Source organism: Carassius carassius, chromosome 16, assembly GCF_963082965.1.
Source record: "Carassius carassius chromosome 16, fCarCar2.1, whole genome shotgun sequence".
Classification (NCBI taxonomy): domain Eukaryota; kingdom Metazoa; phylum Chordata; class Actinopteri; order Cypriniformes; family Cyprinidae; genus Carassius; species Carassius carassius.
The window spans coordinates 6,845,935-6,868,936 of NC_081770.1; the positions used below are offsets into that span (position 1 = coordinate 6,845,935).

The 23,002-nt window shown below is 36.4% G+C and overlaps 2 protein-coding genes and 1 long non-coding RNA gene across 3 annotated transcripts in view; 2 read left to right on the forward strand and 1 right to left on the reverse strand.

The window, feature by feature from the left end:
* The first annotated feature begins 17 nt into the window (after nt 1–17).
* LOC132159324 (uncharacterized) lies at nt 18–8,057 on the forward strand. The gene is made up of 5 exons (XM_059568838.1): nt 18–231; nt 751–1,083; nt 7,351–7,707; nt 7,826–7,939; nt 8,026–8,057. The coding sequence occupies exons 1-5, from the start codon at nt 162–164 to the stop codon at nt 8,055–8,057; spliced, it is 906 nt and encodes a 301-aa protein (XP_059424821.1). The 5' UTR covers nt 18–161.
* Nucleotides 3,262–4,498, forward strand: LOC132160346 (uncharacterized). Its single transcript, XR_009437969.1, has 4 exons — nt 3,262–3,445; nt 3,639–3,775; nt 3,996–4,089; nt 4,203–4,498. It is a non-coding gene; the product is annotated as an uncharacterized LOC132160346 (long non-coding RNA).
* Nucleotides 8,058–19,950: 11,893 nt separating the features above from the next.
* Nucleotides 19,951–23,002, reverse strand: part of LOC132160320 (uncharacterized) — a 219,821-nt gene continuing 216,769 nt past the window's right edge. Inside the window, exons 4-6 of the mRNA XM_059570088.1 lie at nt 20,411–20,533; nt 20,196–20,242; nt 19,951–19,987 (exon numbers count right to left, since the gene is read on the reverse strand). Of these exons, the coding sequence (XP_059426071.1) occupies nt 19,970–19,987; nt 20,196–20,242; nt 20,411–20,533 (188 nt within the window). The 3' untranslated portion in view covers nt 19,951–19,969. The remainder of the gene's footprint in view (nt 19,988–20,195; nt 20,243–20,410; nt 20,534–23,002) is intronic.

A 23,002-nucleotide genomic window follows, 5' to 3' on the forward strand; every position in this document is an offset into this window, starting at 1 on the left:
GTGTCGTCTTGCTGCTCGCGCCGCCTCCCGTTGAGAAAGCGTCACTGATTAGAATGGCTTCTATTGTCTTTTGTTCTGTGTAGACTCGGTGTTACTTTCACTTTCACTTTGTGCTCATTAATATTGAAGAAGGAGGAGGACATTTCGTTTGAGTCTTCTTTATGATGAAAGCGGTGAAAATGAAGTTTACCTTTATATTGCTGTCAGTCGGATTGTTTTTAATGCACAATGGTAAGACATTTTATCAAATCAATCTCTTTTCCGATCGATAAACCGAAAATGAATGACGCCGTTTTATTATGCGCCAGATCTATTTGCTTTGTATTTGACAAACCTTTATTATATTATGTAGCCTATAAGTTCGTTTGAAAGATGAAATGAAGTGAAATGTTATAGTTTTCAATACGTGTTTTGTGTGTGCGGCAAGAGCCAATTCAGATCATGAATGACAAAAATATATAAATAGGCTATATTTTTATACTCCTGGCAAAACTATTGAAAAAATTGTCCTGTAAATGATCAGGTCTAGTGACTTTGTATAAAAATGTCTCATCCATATCTTGAGATGAAGAATTTACGTTTTTGTTGATGTAGATAATATAAGACGTAAAAATGTGTATGGTGCTTTCAAGCTGTAAAAACGAAAATACATATATAGCCTTTTTTTCTTTTTTTTTCATTATTTGAGTCTTATTGTGGTTTTTAAAGTTTGTCTGTTGATTTTTTTTATTTGTTTATTTTTATCTTTAGGTGTGTCTAGTGTTGAGACAGATGTGTCAGTGTCAGTGATGGAGGGAGATTCAGTCACTCTACTCACTGGTGTTAAGAAAAACCAAGAAGACAGAATCAGATGGTACTGTAATGACACTCGCATCGCTCAAATCAATGGAGATCCCAGTAAGACCTGTACAGATGTTCAGTGTAATGAAGGAACTGAGAGATTCAGAGACAGACTGAAGCTGGATCATCAGACTGGATCTCTGACCATCACAAATATCACAAACACTGACTCTGGACTCTATCAACTGAAGATCTTCAGCAGCAACAGCATCAGTGAAAAGACCTTCAGTCTTTCTGTCCGTGGTGAGTAATTTAACAAATGTTTGGATTTTATACATTTGTAAAAGCTTTTAAAGCAGTGAGAATTAGAGCTGCTCTTTATCTTTAGCTGTAGCTACATCGGGGATGTATTTCCCAAAAGTATCATAAACATCGTAAGTTTATCGTATAGCTCCATTGGTTTCAAGGCTTATGATGCTTTTGGGAAACACACACAGTAAATTTACCAGTGTTGATTTTCCAGTGTTACAATAAAGTGTTAAAATAAAGTGTTGGATCAACACTGAACAGAATGGGTCTAACACCAGAAGTGTCAGGTTTCAAATAAGAGTTGGTGTTATTTTACATAGTTGCAAACGTCAACTCTCATTCAGAGTTAATCAAGCCACACCTCCATTAACGTGCAGACAGACGTCATTTTTTTATCGAAACAGACAACATGCGGACGCCATTTTACTTCGCTGGAAGAGTTGTGGTAAGTCTTTAAATTTAATGTTATAATACAGATACAGACTGTGAATTTATTCTAATTTATAATTTGTATATAATCATTATAATTCAATCACAGATAATTATAATAGTGATTGAGAAAGCCAACGAGCTCTGACATTTGCTTTTGGTAAATTCATCCTGTGTCATGCCCCTTTATCAACGAATTAAAGCTTTGAATGTAACTTAACGTTAGTAGTTTCAACTGTCATCTCGCGTGTCGCACACAGCAGTATTTTTTATTGATTAAAGTCTGATCGTGTTCTTTTCAAAATGTTTCTAAAGTCACGCGCGCGCCATTTTACAGGTGAACTGTGGCACGTGGAATTTCTGCAGTCTTCTAACGTTAACAGAAAATTTATATATCAATATGGTTACTGGCCTAAAAAAAAGATTGTTCAGATTTTGTTTATAAGATTTGGCTTGGATATCTGCTGATCGTTGACCATGCTTCTGGGACCTTCATGGTTTTGAACTGTGGTAACTTAATGATACGTTTTAATGTCGACGTTTGAGCAGCATTATATGATTTGTGTTTTTATACAGTCTATGGTCAGACGTGATTAACGTTAGTTTAATTTTTTTAGTGAATTAAAGTACTCTATTACATTTTAAGGGGCAAAAAATGTAATATGTGTTTTCGTATTAACAAAGTCGTGGAATATATTGCTGTCTCATTTCGAAGGCTGCGTCCCCCGAAGATCGCATTTGAAGGCTGCATACGTCATCGGGGAAGTCTCATTTGAGAAAAGTGGACAATTTCGACAATTAAAACCAATTTATAAACTGATATTTTTATGTTAAATGTATCCGCAATAACTAGGGTTGACCTTTGGGGCGCTGTACGTAGCGTAAAACTGTATTGCAAGTCTTTCCGGATACAATAGATGAAGAAACCGCGCGCTTATTTAGACTGCAGGAGGAGGAGAGTGTGAAAGTTTACACGGAGACGAAAATGGTATCATTTCTCAAAAGTGCCCGTTTTGTCTTGTAAATGAGGGGTTATAACAGATAAAAAGTTAACCTATTTCAATTTAATTGGTATCTTTGCCGTTTTGATATTTTTATTTTTTCACAATCTTGTTTCAAATTGAGTCTGTGTTTGTAGCAAACCAGTAAGATGTGTTTTTTCCTCTACAAGCCAGGAGTTCAGGTGCTTAATTACAATGATTGTCAAAGCACAATTTCGGAATAGGAAGAAATTCATAAAAATCTCAGAGACGTGCTTTGATTTATTTCTAGCAGAGGGTGAGTGATATTTAATATCATAATAATTAAATCTATATGTTTTTTATATCTTTGTCAAATTATGAATAAAACTTGACCTAAAATTGGTAGATGTTTTGTTTTGCAGTGAAAGAGAAGTTCTCAATTCCAGACGACCTTGCTGTTACAGTTACAGATGAAACTGGTACAGAGGTGGATAAAGATGTGTTTCCTGATCTAATGTCCACCAGTGGGTTGGTTTTAGTCATAAATGAGTTGACAGAACCTGCTGAATGATCTGTATCCCAATTTATGAATGAGTACTGGTAGTGTTTAATATGTTCAGTGTTCAAAATATTGTAGGTGTACAACAATGTATTTCTAAAAAGTAAACAAATGGCAAGGGTCATATTCAGTCTTTTTATTTCAACAACCAATGTCCTGGATTTAAAAATTCTAATTTTTTTTTTGTTATTTTATAATTCTGTATTTATATATACTAACATGACATCTATTAACCCCAGTTTTAACGTTAACAGGATCTTCCACACCTCAGTCTTCAGTCAGCTTGGATACAGATACACTGTCTCTAACTTAAAAAAGCAGTGAAGAGAGTGACTGGTTTAGTCCAAAACGATTCAGAAAGGATGATGATGATGATGTGGCATCACAACAAGCACAGGCCAGAGATGTGAGTCCCAGTAGCCTTACACAGACACTGGGTGTTTTACTCATCATGATATTCAGTTTCATTAAGGTTTTTTTATCCCCATATATAATGGTAATATTTTTTAGATCAGGGTCATATTTAAGGGTAATTTAGATATTACTGCACTATCTTCTCTCATAATAGTATCTGTTAATAATCCTCTCCTTTTTTATAGCTGATAAAACAAATTCTACAGACAAGACCAGGTGGAGGAAATGTGCTTAAGGAGTATGAAGATACAGGCACAATTAGTGATGACACAAGAAAAGTGATGGTGAACATCTTAGTTGCACACATGATGGAGACAGAAGGGTAATTATAAAAATATAATTCGGTTCATGCATTATTCAGTTTGTTAGTGATTTTGATCCTCTATAGATTGTGAAGTAGATAGATGTAGTTGGGTGATACAAATTTGTGCAAATTGTCCAAATTTTTCTTTTCTTTTTTTTTCCCTAAAAGTTAGTTTAATTAAATGTTCTTAAACATTTCCTATCAGCGTAAAGTAACATTGAGTGTTCCAATTCTTCAGAAGGGTCCCACATCGACTTACCAAACAGAAGTATGGATTGGGAATTATCACCTTGTTTCCCTCACTCAGAGATCCCCAAGGAAGGACTGGATATGTAAGTCATTATCACTGATCGGACATTTAATATTTTGTGCTCAGTTGGAAATGTCTAAAGATGTTTTCATTTTTAATTAAGGGTTAAATTAAGAATTTGTGTCATTTCAACAGGAACATTTCTATGATGGCCAAAAAAACACTGGATTCTTGTCATGGCGCCTCAAGACAGTACAAAGGGGGACAAGACCTTCTGGAAATAAGGACGATCCAAAAACAGAAGAAAAGGGAGGTCCTTTGCTTGACAGACAGCTATGTTACCAAGAACTTCAGCTAGATAATGATCAAAGTGTAGAGGCCATCTCTTTGATGAATCATACAAGTGAACGTGAGGTCATCATGCAGAAGATGAAGGCAACGTTTGAATACAGACAGCGCCTTATCCATGATCCAGAGGGATCCACCACCAATCTCTCTGTTTTTCCTCGATTCCTGGACACTAAAGGATTGGTATGGATTTTCTATCATTTTTTACTAAAATTGAAATGTTAGCATCAGAGAACTGTCAAATGGTCTGCATTGTTGAAACTTACCACATTATTGTAATCACAATATATTGTAATTTCTTTGTGTTTTCTTCAAACTGCTTCAGATTCTTCAGGAATCACACTCCTCTTTGGGTCAGAAACTGCTTCCAGACTTTTGGAAAGGTGGCCGACAGTTTTCAAAGCAAAGGTTATCAGACTAGGAGAAACCTTGACTTCCACTCCACTGCTGAAAAGATTACTGTCATCTGCCAAACAGAGCAAAGAAAGCAGCGAGGCACAGGATTCCCCAGGTGAAACTTCCAATGACTTTGCAGTGAAATTATACTATACATACTCATTTTTGTGTAGATATTTAACAAAGTTATTTATTTTTTTCAGAGTGGGACAGTGATGTATCATCCTTCCTTTTACTTTTGCATCTCCTATCACCCCAGGCTTTAGGAAGAAAGAAAATCCAAAGGATCAGTATTTCACAGATTATCGACCATCTGGTGGTGTTTCACAAAGTAGGTATCTGGTACACTGGTGCCAAAATACAAGGGCTATAATGTTACACTTGGAATTGATTCAGTAATTTCTTCATCTTATTTTTTACTACTAGATAAACTGTAAAATGATAAATGTAAAATGAATCTAAATCTGATCTAAATCTAAACTAAAATTAACAGTTATTCGTGCATGTACTGTTTTGATTTGGAGTGCTTCCCGGTCTTTATGATGTGCAATTAAGCTAAAAAGTCGCAAATAAATTTTAACTGATAAAGCTGTTCTTATTAATTTATCATTATTATCCATAGACTTAATTTTTCCCCATTTAGGCATGCAGGAGTATACAGGAACACCTTGAGCTGGAAGAGAATCGTCAGCCATACATTCTTGCCTCAGGGAGCAGCAAGGAAGCCATCAGTCACTACTTCATTGTGGTGGATAAAAAGCTCATCCCCTGTCAAGAATCCTCTTCACTGGCTGCCATTGATGAACTCTTCAAGGTTCATTTTGTTTTCAGTCTCAGTTTTGATCCTCCACTCAAAAATGTGTACACTTTTCTCCAGACTACAGTGTACAAAATTGATGTTGGCACCTTAAGTGACAGCCCGAGAGTAAAGGAGCTTAGAGCTAAGTTTTTAAAAGATGTTTAGATGCTATGTCTGTAAATCACTGTTTGCTACAATAGCTAAATTAATTCGGCACCTAAAACTTGTACATGGTTTATATCCTGGTAAGAAATTTGGTCTGGTTTGTGATCCTGAGGAATTTATGTACTACAAGCCATTTGATTTACAAATGTCCTATGGCAATGACCATCTTTTTTACATCGTCGTGGACTGTTATTTGTAATAATTTCATGGCATTTATGGTTTCTTGCTCTGTGCTGAAATAAAGTTTTGAAACCTTGACAGTGACGTTTTTTCATAGTGAATTTCTAGTTTATTTTAGTTTTTTTTTAGTAGGTAATGCAGATCCATAAATAACTCCCAAAAAAGTTTTCTATCAACACCAGGATGGTGTAAATTTTGACTCTTTTATACATTGGGTATATTGTGATTTTCATTTTTTCAAAGTGTCATGTCAACACCGGAATAGTGTAGAATTTTAACTCTGTCAGTGTTTGCTTCAAAGCTACACCCAGCTCTGTAACAGTGTTGTTTTTATCTGCATCAGTGTTAATATTTCACTCTCTTAGTGTTCAGATTTTAACACTGTATTGGTGTTGCATGAAGCAACACGTTTGAAAGTGTTAATTTAACACTTTGTAGGTGGTTCTCATATATACACTTTCAAAGTGTTGAAAATAACTCCTATGGTGTTGTTTTCCGGATTTCAAATTTACTGTGCAGCCCATAACAGTTTAAATTAAATAAAAATGGTCTTTCTGTTGGTAAGTTGATAGATTTAGTTGGTTGTAGAACAGCAGTTGTTACGTGTTATCTGTGCCCTGTCTGGACTTTTATTTTGAAGTATTTCCTGTGCCTCGTTTGTAGTGCTTTTGTTGATTGGTTGCCCATGATTAGATTCCCCGGGTGTTTCCTATTTAACACGCCTGCTTGTTATCTTGTTAGCGTGTTCTTTTGTGTGTAAATAGTGCTTGTGTTCCACTCGTTGTTCGTAAGGCAGTGTTTCGTGTTCATCCATCTTCCTGTGTTCCCTGGCTCCCAGTGTCCTGTATGTTTTGCCGTATTAAAGCACTCCATGCCCTTAGATCCTCGCCTCTGCCTGCTCCTAGTCCATATGTAACAGCAACAAGCAAAAAAAAAAATGCATTACTTTAGCAAAGTGCCATCTTGTGCCCCTACAAATAAAGGTTGCTGCTGAAGGTCAATAATAAAAAACAAAACCTACTTGCTACATGATCACATGATAAAAACGTACCTTTGGAAACCTTTTTGGACACTTTCTGGATGTAACAAGCTTGCTCGGTAGCTTAGCCAGCACTGTATTGTACGTATATAGAAGATTTGGGTTCGAATCCCGTGAACAAATATGAATTGCGATGAAAGAGAAAGATAAAAAAAAAGCAAGAAAATTTCAAGAAAAAAATCAAGCACTGTTTTAGTGACATTTACTGGACATTTCTGTTGAAAACTGCAGTGATATATACTTATATACTTATTGGTACGTATTTCACATCTCACGAAAACATTCCCATAAGTAGGCTACATTTTCATCATGAGACCACCGACCCTACCAACATGCAATTTGCAGATTTGCAGATTCTTGTTGTGGAGTTTCTTTCCCCAAAATGGTCCTCCAGCAGTTGTTGGTATGTTTTTCAGGTGTTTCTGCTGCTGAACGAGATAAAACGAAGAGAAAGTCAGTGAAGGAGGGAGAATCTGTTACTCTAGATCCTGGAGTAATAAAACAACCAAATCATGTGATGACTTGGTATTTTAATGACACTCTCATCGCTGAAATCACTGGAGATCCCAACAAGACCTGCACAGACTTTCATTGTCCTGAGAGGTTCAGAGACAGGCTGAAGCTGGATCGTCAGACTGGATCTCTGACCATCAGGAACATCAGGATCACAGACTCTGGCGTTTATGAACTAAAGATCAGCAGCAGCAATAATCGTCGTCGTCGTCGCCGCCGCAGCATCAGCAGTGTAAAGAGCTTCGACGTTACTGTCATTAGTAAGTGTCATTGAGATATTCAGACATTTGGACTCATACAGTGGAATATAAATGATGATATAGATCAGTCTGACTCATTCACTCATACACACTAATGACGGTCTCTCTTTTGATCCAGATTCAGGTCTGTCTCTGGGTGTTGTAGCAAGTCTGTCTGTTATTGTTCTTCTGCTGGTGACTGCAGCTGTTGCTCTTGGTGTGATTTTCTATCGCCGCAGGAGATCCAGCGATGGCAAGTATCACCTACCCTACATTGAGAGGAAAACATCACCTTTATTGAGCAAAATCTGTATTTAATTTTTGTGTGATTATTTTTAGGTCACCAGATTGTGCCGCATGAACAGTATTAGTGGGTAACATGATTTGTACTGAAGCATTATTCCCATTGATCCATCGTTTCCCAAAAATACTTTACCTAATGGTCATCAAGGGGCCATTGACTCAGAACAGGACTGCAACACTTGTGTATTTTACATCACCTTACTCACAGCATGATGTTCTTAAAACGTGTTTTTCCTGTTATTCATGTTGTAGTTTATTGTCTACACTTGTTGATTAGCGTCATAGCTCATTCACAGGATCATCCCCTTAGAACAGAGTTTGAGCTTTTGCCCTCTGAGGGGCACTTTCGAGTTCCTAGCTGCAAAACAAAGACGATGCAAATATCTTTTATTCCGTCAGCTGTGAGGCACCTTAATGGCACTTAGTACTTTATAATAACTTACACAAGTTGCATTTTTTCGTGTCCTGTATTTTATTTATTTATTTATTTGTGCATTATGTACATTGGGCGTTATTGTGAATTCCTTCTCTGCTGGTTGGTCTTGATGGTGAGTGTTGTTGTATGTTTATGTGTTTTATGTGGAGCATTTGCTGCAAATCCAATTTCCCCTTGTGGGACAATAAAGGAACTTTGACTTTGATACATCTTTTTCATTATCAATATGGATATTAAAATCACCAACTATTAAAACTATTAAATCTGCAGCCAGAACTAACTCGGACATAAAAATCAATAAAACTCTTTAATAAAGTCTGTATGGTGCCCCGGTGGCCTGTATACAGTAGCCAGTACAAACATCACATTTATAATTAACATTTGTTTCTCTGGATAATGTTATATGAAGCACCATTACTTCAAATGAGTTATACTTGAAGCCCGCCCTCTGAGAAGTCCTGAATACATTGTTATTAATTGAAGCAACACCTCCCCCTTTGCCTTTTGGACGGGGCTCATGTTTATAACCGTAATCTCTCATTTAAAATAATGTAATGTCAAAGGCAGTTAGTGAGGTCTCTTCTGGCTAGGCGGAGCTCTGGGGGGCGGAGGCTTCAGCAGAATGACTCTCAAACGAGAGGAAACCTACAATGCTCAACCCTGGGAGGGGAGCTCTTAAGAGTCGAGGTCTCAGCATAATGGCTCTCTAAACCGAGAGGAGAACTGGCTACACTCAGCGCCAGAGGCAGTTAGCGGGGCTCAACAAAGAGCATACAACTCATACCACTGCCCATGATGGAGCTCTGAAGAGTGAAGGCTTCAGTGGGATGACTCTCTAAAACGAGAGGAAGCCTAGCACTCAACCCTCTTAGAGAAGCTCTTAAGAGTGGAGGCCTCAGAGTGATGAATCTCTAGAGTGAGAGGAGTCCTGACAACACTCAGCGCTAAAGACAGTTAGCGAGGCTCACAAAAAAGGAGCCTACAAACCAATAGTGTTGTCTAAGCGGAGCTTTAGGGAGTGGAGGCTTCAGCAGAATAGTTCTCTTAAACGAGAGGAAGCCTAACAACACCCAACCTCATTGAGGAGCTCTTAAGCTAACATTGTTCGGGAGGCAGACACACTCTTGCAGTTTAAATCTCGATTAAAGACCCATCTCTTTAACCTCGCTTACACATAACATACTAATATGCTTTTAATATTCAAATCCGTTAAAGGATTTGCAGGCTGCATTAATTAGGTAAACCGGAACCGGGAACACTTCCCAAACCACCCAATTTTCTTGCTACATCATTAGAAGAATGGCATCTACGCTAATATTAGTCTGTTTCTCTTTTATTCCGAGGTCACAGCAGCCACCAGATCCAGTCTGTATCCAGATCAGAGGGTCACTGCAGTCACCCGGATCCAGTACGTATCCAGACCAGATGGTGGATCAGCACCTAGAAAGGACCTCTACATCCCTGAAAAACAGTGGGGACCAGGACAACTAGAGCCCCAGATACAGATACCCTGTAAAGACCCTGTCTCAGACGACCACCAGTACAAGACCACAAGAAACAGATGATTCTTCTGCACAATCTGACTTTGCTGCAGCCTGTAATTGAACTGCTGGTTTTGTCTGGTCAGAGGAGAACTGGCCCCCCAACTGAGCCTGGTTTCTCCCAAGGTTTTTTTATCCATTCTGTTACCGATGGAGTTTGGTTCCTTGCCGCCGTCGCCTCTGGCTTGCTTAGTTGGGGTAACTTCATCTACAGCGATATCATTGACTTGATTGCAAATAAATGCACAGACACTATTTAAACTGAACAGAGATGACAACACTGAATTCAATGATGAACTGCCTTTAACTGTCATTTTGCATTATGACACACTGTTTTCCTAATGAATGTTGTTCAGTTGCTTTGATGCAATGTATTTTGTTTAAAGCACTATATAAATAAAGGTGACTTGACTTGACTTAATGGTGGAGGACTCAACATAACATCTCTCTAAAATAAGAGGAGACCTGACCACTAAACGCTAGACATATTAGTGAGGCTCACAATAGAGCCTACATACTAATAGTTCTGTCGAACCAGCTCCACAGCTCTGTAGAGAGCACCAGGAACTGTTATCTCAGCCTAGCAATCCACCAGGACAGCTAATCAGGGAGGCTCACAGAGAGCCTCAAAATCTGGGCTGAGAGAATGAGGAGGCTCAGAGGAGGCTCAAACAAGAGCCTAACAACTCAAAAAACTTGCTGTTTTTTTTTTACACCAAATCAGGAGCCTCCTTCACCAATAATGTAGATAACCCACATTATACACAGTTCCTATTCTATTCTATTCTATTCTATTCTATTCTATTCTATTCTATATAATGAATTATGGAAAAAATAATTTCTCGTCAGATTCCTTCCATGCCCCGCCTACAATCCCCGTGATCGGCCTGAATAACTGCCTCGGCAGCCGCGAGACCAAAATGCAGGTGAGAGGCGCTAAATTCTCAAAGGAATCATGGCATTCTCAATGCAATCTTTCAGCCTGGTTATCTCTCCTGAAAGCCATACATTCTCTAATCGAGCACTTTATCCCCTCAAGGATCAGGCAAGAACAGAAACCGCCATGAATGCATCGCATTAAGCTTGTTCAAATCCCCCGAGAGGCAAACGCACTCGTGCAAGCGCTGGCAAAAACTTGAGTACAGACCACTGCTCTAATGGCTCCACGAATGCGACAGTGAGCGCATCCTACTCTCTCGTACGGTGGCCAAGATAGCTCAACGTGCTGCAATTTAAGAAAGCACATGCAAATTGAAAAAACACCAGCAAATACAAAAAAAAAAACATCTTCATCCGTTTGACAACACAAGTGCTGCAAATCCTCACAACACATGCATATAACGAAACGCACTGCAAATCATCACAACACATGCATATAAGGAAACGGCTGCAAATTCTTCACAACACATGCATATAACGAAACGTGCAGCAAATCATCACAACACATGCATATAACGAAACGCGCTGAAAATCATCACAACACATGCATATAACGAAACATGCAGCAAATCATCACAACACATGCATGTAACGAAACGCGCTGCAAATCATCACATCATCACATGCATATAACGAAATGCAAATCCTTCACAACACATGCATATAACGAAACGCGCTGCAAATCATCACAACACATGCATATAACGAAACGCGCTGCAAATCATCACAACACATGCATATAACGAAACGTGCTGCAAATCCTCACAACACATGCATATAACGAAACGTGCTGCAAATCCTTCGCAACACATGCATATTAAGAAACGCTGCAAATCCTCACAACACATGCATATAACGAAACGTGCTGCAAATACTTCACAACACATGCATATTAGGAAACGCTGCAAATCCTCACAACACATGCACATACCAAAATGCGCTGCAAATCCTCACAACACATGCAATTAACAAAAGCGGTGCAAATAGCACTGACCACAATGGAAATGTTTCAAGGAAACGTCAAAAAGTGTCGGACCCGGCTAGGATTTGCTTATCGTGCAGTGGCTACTGGTCAGTGGAGTTGTTGGTGAACTGAAAGGTGATGTTTTTTTTTTTCATGGTGTTTTTTAGCCTGAATAAGCTGAATAATTACATAATTAAATGTAAAACTTTACTTAAGATGGCTAACTTTAATATCCTCAGCTAAATATAATTTCAAGGTTTATGAAAATAAATTTGCAATGCTTCATTAATTGATTCTTAATTTGCATGTGGTGTGATGCACTGTAAAACCCGACAAGTTAACTTAACTCAAACCGTTTGAGTAAACCGATTGCCTTGACTGTAAAACCCGACAAGTAAACTTAAGTCAAACGGTTTGAGTAAACAGATATCCTTAAGTTATGTTAACTCAAACCATTTGAGGAAACCGATTGCCTTAAACCGTTTAAGTTAAAAAAACTAACAGTTATGAGTACTCTGAACTTAATTCAGTTGAGTTCACTGAAAGAAGATGTACATTGCAATTAAGTAATTAAGTGATTAATTGAGTGATAATTGAGTTTAGTGATGAACACCTGCTGTTAACAAACAGAATTACTGAAGAAAAGAGAGAAAGGAACTACAGCTGACTTCAGACACAGCCTCACTCAAACCTGACAAGTTATGTTAACTCAAACCATTTGAGGAAACTGATTGCCTTAAACCATTTAAGTTGAAAAAACTAACAGTTATGAGTACTCTGAACTGAATTCAGTTGAGTTCACTGAAAGAAGATATACATTGCAATTAAATAATTAAGTGATTAACTAAGTGCTGATTGAGAATTAGTGATGAACAGCTGCTGTTAACAAACAGAATCACTGAAGAAAAGAGAAACACAAGAACTACTACAACTGACTTCAGACACAGACTTAGATGAAATCAACTGAAATAAAATACATGAAATCTCTCAAGATCTGATTAAACAACCCCACAAACAGCATCACCAGCTCCACTTATTAATAACCAGACTGACTTTATTTCTGTCAGACGTCTACAGAAGATCTTATTGAGAATGAACTAAGGTTTAGATGTTGATTTATTGTTTCATTTGAAGTAACCATGTTAGAGATCAGTGTTTGCTTTAGTTGGGCTCTTGACCCTTGATTTCCAACTAAGTCTTTTCTCTGGCTGTTATAACCTTGTGTTTCTAAAACACATTTGTTGTAATTCAGAAGCCCAGAAGAAGTGCTATCAGGTGTTAACCTGTATCTAGATGTAGGTTGTTATACTTTATATTGGTGATGGTAATCATCAATTATTTAACTGTATGGAGTCTAATCTCTGATAAAATAGGTGTTGTGTAATTTGATTCATTATAGTAAAAGTGATTCTAAGAGCCAGTGGTTCTGTGATAATCAGTTAATCTGAATGACTTTTCAAATAGTTTGGTCTTCTAAGTGTCAAACAGTCACACATAGACATCAATAATCAGAATATGAACCTCAACAATGGTGACCATAAAAAAACATGCTGGGTTCTATTGTAGTACAAAACTCATCCATGGCTCCCAGCATGCTCTGCAGTATTTTTTTTTTATGGTCACCATTGTTGAGGTTCATATTCTGATTATTGATGTTTTTGTGTGACTGTTTGACACCGTAGAAGACCACACTATTTGAAAGGTCATTCAGATTAACTGATTATCACAGAACCACTGGCTCTTAGAATCACTTTTACTATAATGAATCAAATTACACAATACCTATTTTATCAGAGATTAGACTCCATACAGTTCAATAATTGATGATCATCATCGCCAATATAAAGTATAACAGCCTAGGTACGGGTTTTCTGGGCTTTTGAACTACAACAAATATGTTTTAGAAACACACGGTTATAACAGCCAGAGAAAAGACTAAGACAGAAATCAAGGGTTAAGAGCCCAACTAAAGCAAACACTGATCTCTAACATGGTTACTTCAAATGAAACAATAAATCAACATCTAATCCTTAGGTCATTCTCAATAAGATCTTCTGTAGACGTCTGACAGAAATAAAGTCAGCCTGGTTATTAATAAGTGGAGCTGGTGATGCTGTTTGTGGGGTTGTTTAATCAGATCTTGAGAGATTTCATGTATTTTATTTCAGTTGATTTCATCTAAGACTGTGTCTGAAGTCAGTTGTAGTAGTTCTTGTGTTTCTCTTTTCTTCAGTGATTCTGTTTGTTAACAGCAGGTGTTCATCACTAATTCACAATCAGCACTTAGTTAATCACTTAATTACTTGAATGCAAAGTTTTAAAACTTACATGGTTTAAATCAAGGCAATCTGTTTACTCAAACGGTTTGAGTTAAGTTTACTTGTCGGGTTTTACAGTGTGGTTTGCAGCGCGTTTCATTATCAATTCAATTCAATTAAATTCAAGTTTATTTGTATAGCACTTTTTACAATACAAATCATTACAAAGCAACTTTACAGAAAATTACGTTTCTACAATATTTAGTAGTAACTTAAAAAGTAGTGACTTTCAGTTTGTGTGCATATGACAGGATGTAAATCCCGTGGCAAAATAGAGACATCATTAGCATAGCTGCTGATCCAACAAAGTAAAATTAATTAGTTTAACCCAAGATAAAGAATAAGAATGCGCATTTGATCAGATACAACTGCAGTCACACTTTAAGAGATAGATTATTCGAAAGCTTGGCGAAAAAGATGTGTTTTTAATCTAGATTTAAACAGAAGAGAGTATGTCTGAACCCCGAACATTATCAGGAAGGCTATTCCAGAGTTTGGGAGCTAAATGTGAAAAAGCTCTACCTCCTTTAGTGGACTTTGCTATCCTAGGAACTACCAAAAGTCCAGCGTTTTGTGACCTTAGGGTGCGTGATGGATTGTAGCGTGGTAGAAGGCTAGTTAGGTACGCAGGAGCTAAACCATTTAGGGCCTGATAGGTAAGTAGTGATAATTTATAACTGATACGGAACTTAATAGGTAGCCAGTGCAGAGACTGTAAAATTGGGGTAATATGATCATATTTTCTTGACCTGCTAAGAACTCTAGCAGCTGCATTCAATCTAAGTATGTATTATAGCATATAAAAAGGAACATTTTGTAATGTAAGCAAACAACTTGCATCAACAGATCATTCAACAAGATTATAATCAAAGAATACAACATATCATTTAAAACTTTAACAAGACTCAAATTAACACAGAGTGAAAGACTGGATTTTTTCGATCAGTATTGATTTCATAATATAATGGCTGATTTAAATATATTGAGTATATATTACTATCTCATTTAAAATGGGTTTGCTTGAGTTGTGCTGCTGTAATTGTTTCATTGTACTCTGGTCATTATCTCTTCAGCATACAGCACGAGCAGAACAAACCACAATGCAGAATATTAATAATTATGACTGGAACTGTTGTATACATAACATTATAATGAGAACACTGTTGTAATAAAGTGCTGTGAATCTTTATAGTTTAGCTGCATGAAGAATGCTTCGACAAAAGGAGTTCACTCAGAGCCGTGCAGACACGTTCATGTGCATTCAGTGCAGACAGCATATAAGTTGTAATGTTAACGCTATGTTGTATAAATAAAGAAGCATATTCTATATGAGATAAACGATGAGTTAAATCCCATTTATTAAAAACCTACTGCTTCATTCTACTGTTCATCTTCAACACGCGCAGCTCAAAACATAAATGCATAAATAACTGTAATAGAGGCTACATAATGGTATAATGAGAGTACAATAATAATAATAATAATACAAATCTGAATTCTAAGGGTTTCTCTGATGTTTAATGTTATCTTTTAATCAAAACGAAACATTATTTTTATGTTTATGATGTGTCTGCTGCTGCTGATCTTCAGTTCATAAAGTCCAGAGTCTGTGGTTCTGGTGTTTGTGATGATCAGAGATCCAGTCTGATCCAGCTTCAGTCAGTGTCTGAATCTCTCATCAGCATCATTTGTATACAACTGTTTGGCTGTTTTATGGATTTCATGGTTTATGGATTGTTTCATGGTCTCCAAACATTCACAGGATCAAATCATCTCTTTGTATTTCAGAGAGATCAGTGTGTAGAGTACCAGATTCGCCCTCCTTCACTGACACTGACTTAATTTCACCTGTTACAACAAACACATGAAGAACAGTGATGAACACTCACTCTGTCTCTTATTTTTTAACATCTTGCTTCTGTAAAAATTGATGTTTTTGTTTGCTTAAAAATCTACAGATTTATACTGTGAATTCCAATGTGCACAACCCCAAAAGATGTAGTTTTACTCAAATAATACCGTAAAATCTACGGTTTTCAGACATTTTCAACATTACAATATTTAATTGTAAAATGTATGCATATTTATTTGTTTTCACAGAAAATATTTATAATTTCAACATTTTATTACAGTAAAAAACAAATTTTTATCCAGTCTCACAATTAACGGTTATTCAATCTATTTAATACAGTAAAAGGAAGTTTTTGGTTTTACGCTCCATTACCGTTGGAATTTGACAGTGTTTTGCTGTATATTTTACTGACTTTTTTTACAGTGTAGGTCACGTGACAAGGACAGAGATTCAGCACTGTTAAGATCATTTGAAGGAGAAAGTTATTTTGCACAAAAAGAAGAACTAACACATGAGCATATTAGCATAAAGACACAAACACATCAAGAATCAGTGTGTCAATCACAGCAATGGTGACAATCAAGAAATTCAGATAAACAGATCAACTCTGAACATCACAACTAAAGTTACCAAAAAAACTGTGAGTCACGGAGTTTGATTGGTGGTACCAGCATGCATTGCAACAAGTTTTATGTTGTTTGTCAGCATCGTTGAGGAAAAAGTCAAGACTTCTTTTATTTCAGTTGATTTCATGCAAGTCTGTGGCTGGAAATCAGTTAGTTGTGTTTTTACTCACCTCTTCCCTTTTTATATTTTTGTTTCATTTTTTCAGTAAATCTGCTTTTTATGGTGTTCACTAATGCTGAATCAGCACCTAATCACTTAATCATGTGTGTTTTTTTTTAATCCTTCAGTGTCACTTAACACTTTGTATGGAAAGTTGTGGCCTAGAGGTTAGAGAGTTTGACTCCTAACCCTAGGCTTGTGGGTTCTCAGGCTGGCAACACCACGAGCAAGGCATCAAACCCCCATCTGCTCTGTGTGTGCACTTTGGATGAGAAGCACCCGGCTGCAGCCTGCAGATCGAGGCGGGGCTGCACCTGGGGTGTGGTTGCACGTGCAGCCCCACCCCACACCTACTCTGATTGGTTCAATCGTCTTTCATAGACATACATGATAGGAAATGTGTGCGTAGTTGGTGTAGGACGGAGAATGCTGTTTAAAAAGCTAAAAACGCTGTACAGTTTTATAAAGCCTTCATAATGCACAAAAGAAAAAAAAAAAAAAACATTAGCCTGTAACTCGCCATGTCCCTGAAATTATTGTTTTGTTAAATTTAGCTGATCTTTAGGCTAACATACGAATATAGTAAATTAATTGGTTTGATTATCCACAGTAAGACGATCAGGTCTTCAGATAGAAGAATTAATTATGAATTAAATAATTGTAGAAAATTTGATTATTTAATATCATCAGAGTATGAGAAAGGAAAATGAAAGGGGTGTATCATTACTGTTTTTATTTATATAGCATGACAAGACAATTATTGTTACATATAATTATCTGTCATGCAGTTGATAAATGACACTGCAATAGTCTAATGTGTCTGCCAATTTAATTTTTATGAATCTTTTATGAATTTTCTTTACTACATTGCAAAACATAGACTCTTTCTCCCCTTTATATCAGGAAAATATGCTGCTCCTCATTATTTGAAAGAAATCGATAAACTTTTATTTCTATCGGCCAGTGATGATTCTGAAAGGACATACCTGTAAACCGTTGCTATAGTAACGAACACAATTTCATGATAATTGTGCTCTTATCTTAGTGCAGTCTCACAGCCACTGTCAAATATTGAGATACACTTTATAAAGTATCATCTATTTATATTAAATTGGTATCTTCTCCGATATCCATTTTGTGACCATTGAGCCGATTCTTTTCAATCAGCTGAATGATTCGGGACATTCTACGTTTAATGTGGCTTAATGCATTAAAACAGTGTTTTTAAAAGACCAAACTCAGTAAACAAATTAATAATAAAGCATCTTATTCACTGACAGGCAGATGAGTCCAGAATAAGAATACAATGTGTTTAATTACGTGTTAAGCGTTTTCCTCCCATAGAAAACCATTAGACTGAAAGGAAAACGTGTAACGTGGCGTAATGCATTAAAACCTGTTTTAAAAAGACCAAACTCAGTAAACATTTTTAATAACACATTTTATTTACAGACAAGCAGGTTATGGGTGGAAATTAAACGCTTTGTGTTCATATTCTGTGTTCATATCTGCTTGTCTGTGAATAGAATGTTTTATTAATAATTTGTTTAATGAGTTTGGTCTTTTTAAAACAGTTTTAATGCATAAAGCCACGTAGCCTAATTTAACGTTAAGTGCGCTTTTAGAATGTCCCAATTATTCATTTGTGAATTAATCTGGTCAAGAAGAGTAAACTTGCAGCAGCTAACATCTCTTGATTCAATAAATCAGACATAGTGAGTCAAGTTAACAATAAAAAACTGCATTATAGTAAAGGCTTTATAAAACTTTACAGCGTTTTTAGCTATCATGTATGTCTTTTAAAGACGATCGAACCAATCAGAGTAGGTGCAGCCCCGCCTCGATCTGCAGGCTGCAGCCGGGTGTACTTGCTTTGGATGGGTTAAATGTAGAGCATGAATTCTGAGTATGGGTCACCGTACTTGGCTGAATGTCATGTCACTCACTTATTGAATATTAATAAATATTCTTAGTTAATTCTTTATTTATTGAATTCAAATTAAATGTTCACAACATTATACTTACATGTTTTAAATATTCCTTTTTAATGATTTAAGCCAAAACTACTAGACTAAAAGACTAAAAATAATAATAAAAAACGATAATAACATTAACAATTTATATATTCTAAAGCACATAAATACAGATGAAATGCAATATTACAGACTTTGTTTTGAAGCAAAAAAAGAAAAAAAGAAAAGAAAACAAGAACAATGACCATGTGATGCAAAACTTGTTCATCTGATTGATTTTTCATGTGATCTGGATTACATAACCACAGTAGTCTTTGTAAATATATTACATTTCAAAATTTCTTAATCAGGTTACAATTGCTTTTATGGATTACATTACATATTATTCACACAATGGGATCCACTGACTTCAATCATTGATCTGAACAAATGTCTAAACAACATTTTCTTAAACCTGGAAATCTCTAAATGTGAAATGTGGTGTTTTAATGTTATACTAGGATTCTCAAATTCCAGAATGCTGAGTAATATTATACATACATTACAGTTATTGGACAAAGCTAGAAGGATCATTTATCTTCTGTGATATAATGAACGCAACAGTTTTAATACAGTGATAGTACAAGTTTGCATTTGTTTGCATAATGTTTTGGTACAACCATCTGATTATAGTCACCTTTACATAAACTTGCTAATTGTTGACTGGTATATAATCCTAAAATTGTTGTGTGCATAAAGTGAACCTAAAATATATATTTCATCCAAATATTTATTTATTGCACAAAGAAACAATAAGTTTCAAAGTTACTTCCAGAACCTTAACCTGCTCTGTTGAGCTTCGGTGGATTAAGGATCCATCCTTCATTGTAATAACTACTTCTGATGCTCATCTGCTGATCTAAATATAAACATACATTTTCCTAAATGTAATGTACTCTAGAACAGATTACAGCTGGTGTCAAAGTTAACATGTAGAAGAATAAATACATTTAGCTGCACATATTTCAATGCTCAGATTTCACAGTTACTTCATCCTACATCATCTAAACAAATTCAAGAAAGCAATGGAAAACATAACAAAAATATTTAAATGCCTTAAAATGAGTGTGTCCAGTGTTACTATCAGCTTTTCAGCTATGTTTTAAGCAGTTTGTTTTTTCTTGTTTTATAATCACACTTTTGGGACCTCCTGTAATAAAACAACGAATCACAGAAGATAAAGTTAGAGAAACGAACACTGCTCAAACACAAATCAGACACAATCAGCACATCCATCATCTATCAGTGAATTAGATTCTGTTAAAAAGGTTTATTTGACATTTTAAAATGATTTTGTCAGTGCAGGTAAAATCAAAGACAGATGTGATGAAAAGTCTGTTTACAGTACCGTGTCTTACCTCATTGTTTTGCAGTAATTCTTTATTGTAGTTTTTCTCCTTGACTGCTGTGAAAAAAACACACAAATAATTAAACATGAAGGTCATTACCAGGAAATATCTGGAATGTAACAACTGACCAATCAGAATCAAGTATTCCAGAGAGCCAAATAATAATTTTGCATAAAAGAACATAATGTTTCGCTTTCACTATAGTTTCTTCATGTAATACTCACTATTTCTGGAGCTCCTGCGGCGATAGTAGCTCACACCAGCAGCAGCTACAACAGTCAGCAGCAGCAGAACAGCAATAACACCAACAACAATTCCTGCTACAGCAGCTGAAGACAGACCTGAATCTAGAACAGATAAAGACACACAGACATTAGTGAGAGAAAACATTACAGTGTGTTTATATTCCATATTCACTGAATATATTCACTCTATTGACACTTTTGCATGTCCAAAAGGCTTGTGTTTCTGTAAAAACTATAAATTATTCAAAATTTCAGTAGTTTATGAAAGGTTCGTGAAAAGTCAAGAGATGTGTTTTCACTGTCTCATGACTTAATGATACTAGTCACATGTCAAATGTCATCATGTACTTTAAATTTGTTTATTCAGCTGCCGTGTTTGTCTTTCCAGTTTGATGTACAGTACACATGGTGTGTTGAATTACAGGTTTGGAGGGAGCATGTTATTGGCCTTCTAGAGATAAAAAAGGAAGGGTGAAAATATACCCAAGTCAGACTCCCTCTTCTCCATACGGGGCTCTTCATCGATTTTGACTTGAGCAGATAGAGCAGCTGAAAAAAAAGAAAAATAAAACAACACATTGACGTTAAATTAATGTTGAAAAATTCAGCTCATCAGTTCAGTAGAGTCTTCAGAAGAAGAAGAAGAAGAAGAAAAACACTAAAGAGTAAATTATATTGAGTAACTCACCAGTGACGATCACATTGAAAGATTTTATGTTATCATCATGACTGATGCTGGGTTTTTTGGTGATTTTTGATCACATTTGCGGTTTCTGTTTAAACTTTGTCTTTTTCCTGAACTCTCACTTCTGATGATCTCTGCTTCATAACGTCCAGTGTGTTCAGTTGTGATGTTTGTGATGATCAGAGATCCAGACTCATAGTCCACCTTCAGCCTGTCTCTGAATCTCCCGTCTTCTCCATCATATAAACAGCTCGTGTTGGGATGTCCATTGATCAGAGCGATCCGAGTGTCTTCAAAATACCACAGCAACTTGTCATGCTCTTTTTTGATTGTATCAGTGTTTAGAGTGGCTTTGTCTCCCTCCTTTACGGACACTTTCACCACTTCACCAAACACACCTGGAAATAAAAGTGTTGCGTGTAAGTAACAGAAACACACCGCAAACATATATTATTATTATTATTGTATGCTATCACAAATAGTTTGAGCCTTGGACTGCATTTCCCAAAAACATCGTAAGCCTAATATGATCGCTGAACAATTGCCACCAATGGTCTCTGATCAACTAATGTCCACACTAATCGGCTGTGAGACAACTAAAATAAGAGCATGATGACCATGAAATTGCGTTTGTTACATATTAAAGGTATGCCTTTTCAGAATCATCACTGGACGGTAGAAATAAAAGTTTCTCGATTTCTTCCCTTAAAAATAATGAGGAGCAGCATATTTTCCTGAAATAAAGGGGAGGAAAAAGTCTATGCTTTGCAATGTAGTAAAGAAAATGAAAGTTTAATAAAAAAATTAAATGGCACACAGCAGACACAGTAGGCTAGCATATTGTGGTGTCATTTATCAACTGCATGACAGATAATTATAATAATTGTCTTGTCATGCTATATATATTAAAACAATACTGATAGCCTACATCATTTTTCACCTCCTTTCTCATACTCTGATGATATGAAATTGAATTTTTTCAAAAATGATTTAATTAATAATTAATTCTATATATAATAATATAATTCTATTAATTCACTGTGGATAACAGCCCAAATCATTGTAGTGGGTTGTTCGTCGGTTGACCTAAAGATCAGCTTAATTTAACAAAACAATTTCAGGGACACAGCGATTTACAGGCTAATGTTTTTTTTTATTTATTTATTCTGTGCATTATAATGAAGGCTTTGTGAAACTGCACAGAGTTTGTAGCTTTTAAACAACCAACTCCATCCTTCACGAACTACGCACACATTTCCTATCAAGTTTGTCTATGAAACACGATCGAACCAATCAGAGTAGGTATGGGGCGGGGCGACACGTGCAGCTCCGCCTACATCTGCAGACTGCACTGCTGCTGGGTGATCTCATCAAAGTCCTCGTCTTTGATGAAATCCGTGTTTATACTGATATTGTGCAGGTTATGGGCTATGCACTTTCGTACTATTGTTACAGATGTGTTACTTTGTACACTCTTCATATCACAGTCCTGCAAAGGTGAAAGCAAATTTACTCGCAATCGCTATTTGCGGCAAAACACGATCAGCTGGGTTTTAGTTCAGACACACAATCGTGCGTGTGTGCGACCTGGACAAGCGTGTAATGGTGGGTTCTCATAAATAAAATAATCCTGTCAGAAGAACTGGGAATTTAACGTTTTCTGATGTTTCAGTGTGGGTGTGACAAAGTTTGCAAAATGCTTGAAGACCGTGTGGACGGAGAGCGTTTTAAAACGAAAACGCCGTTTTCAAATGCATCTGGATTAATGTAGACACAGCCTTTGTTTACGAGAAGCCATGGCAGGAACTTCACTGTTACTGCACCAATCCTGCAACGCCATTTTCAGGAAGAGTTATAACAAATGTCCGAAAATGTAGAACAAGGAT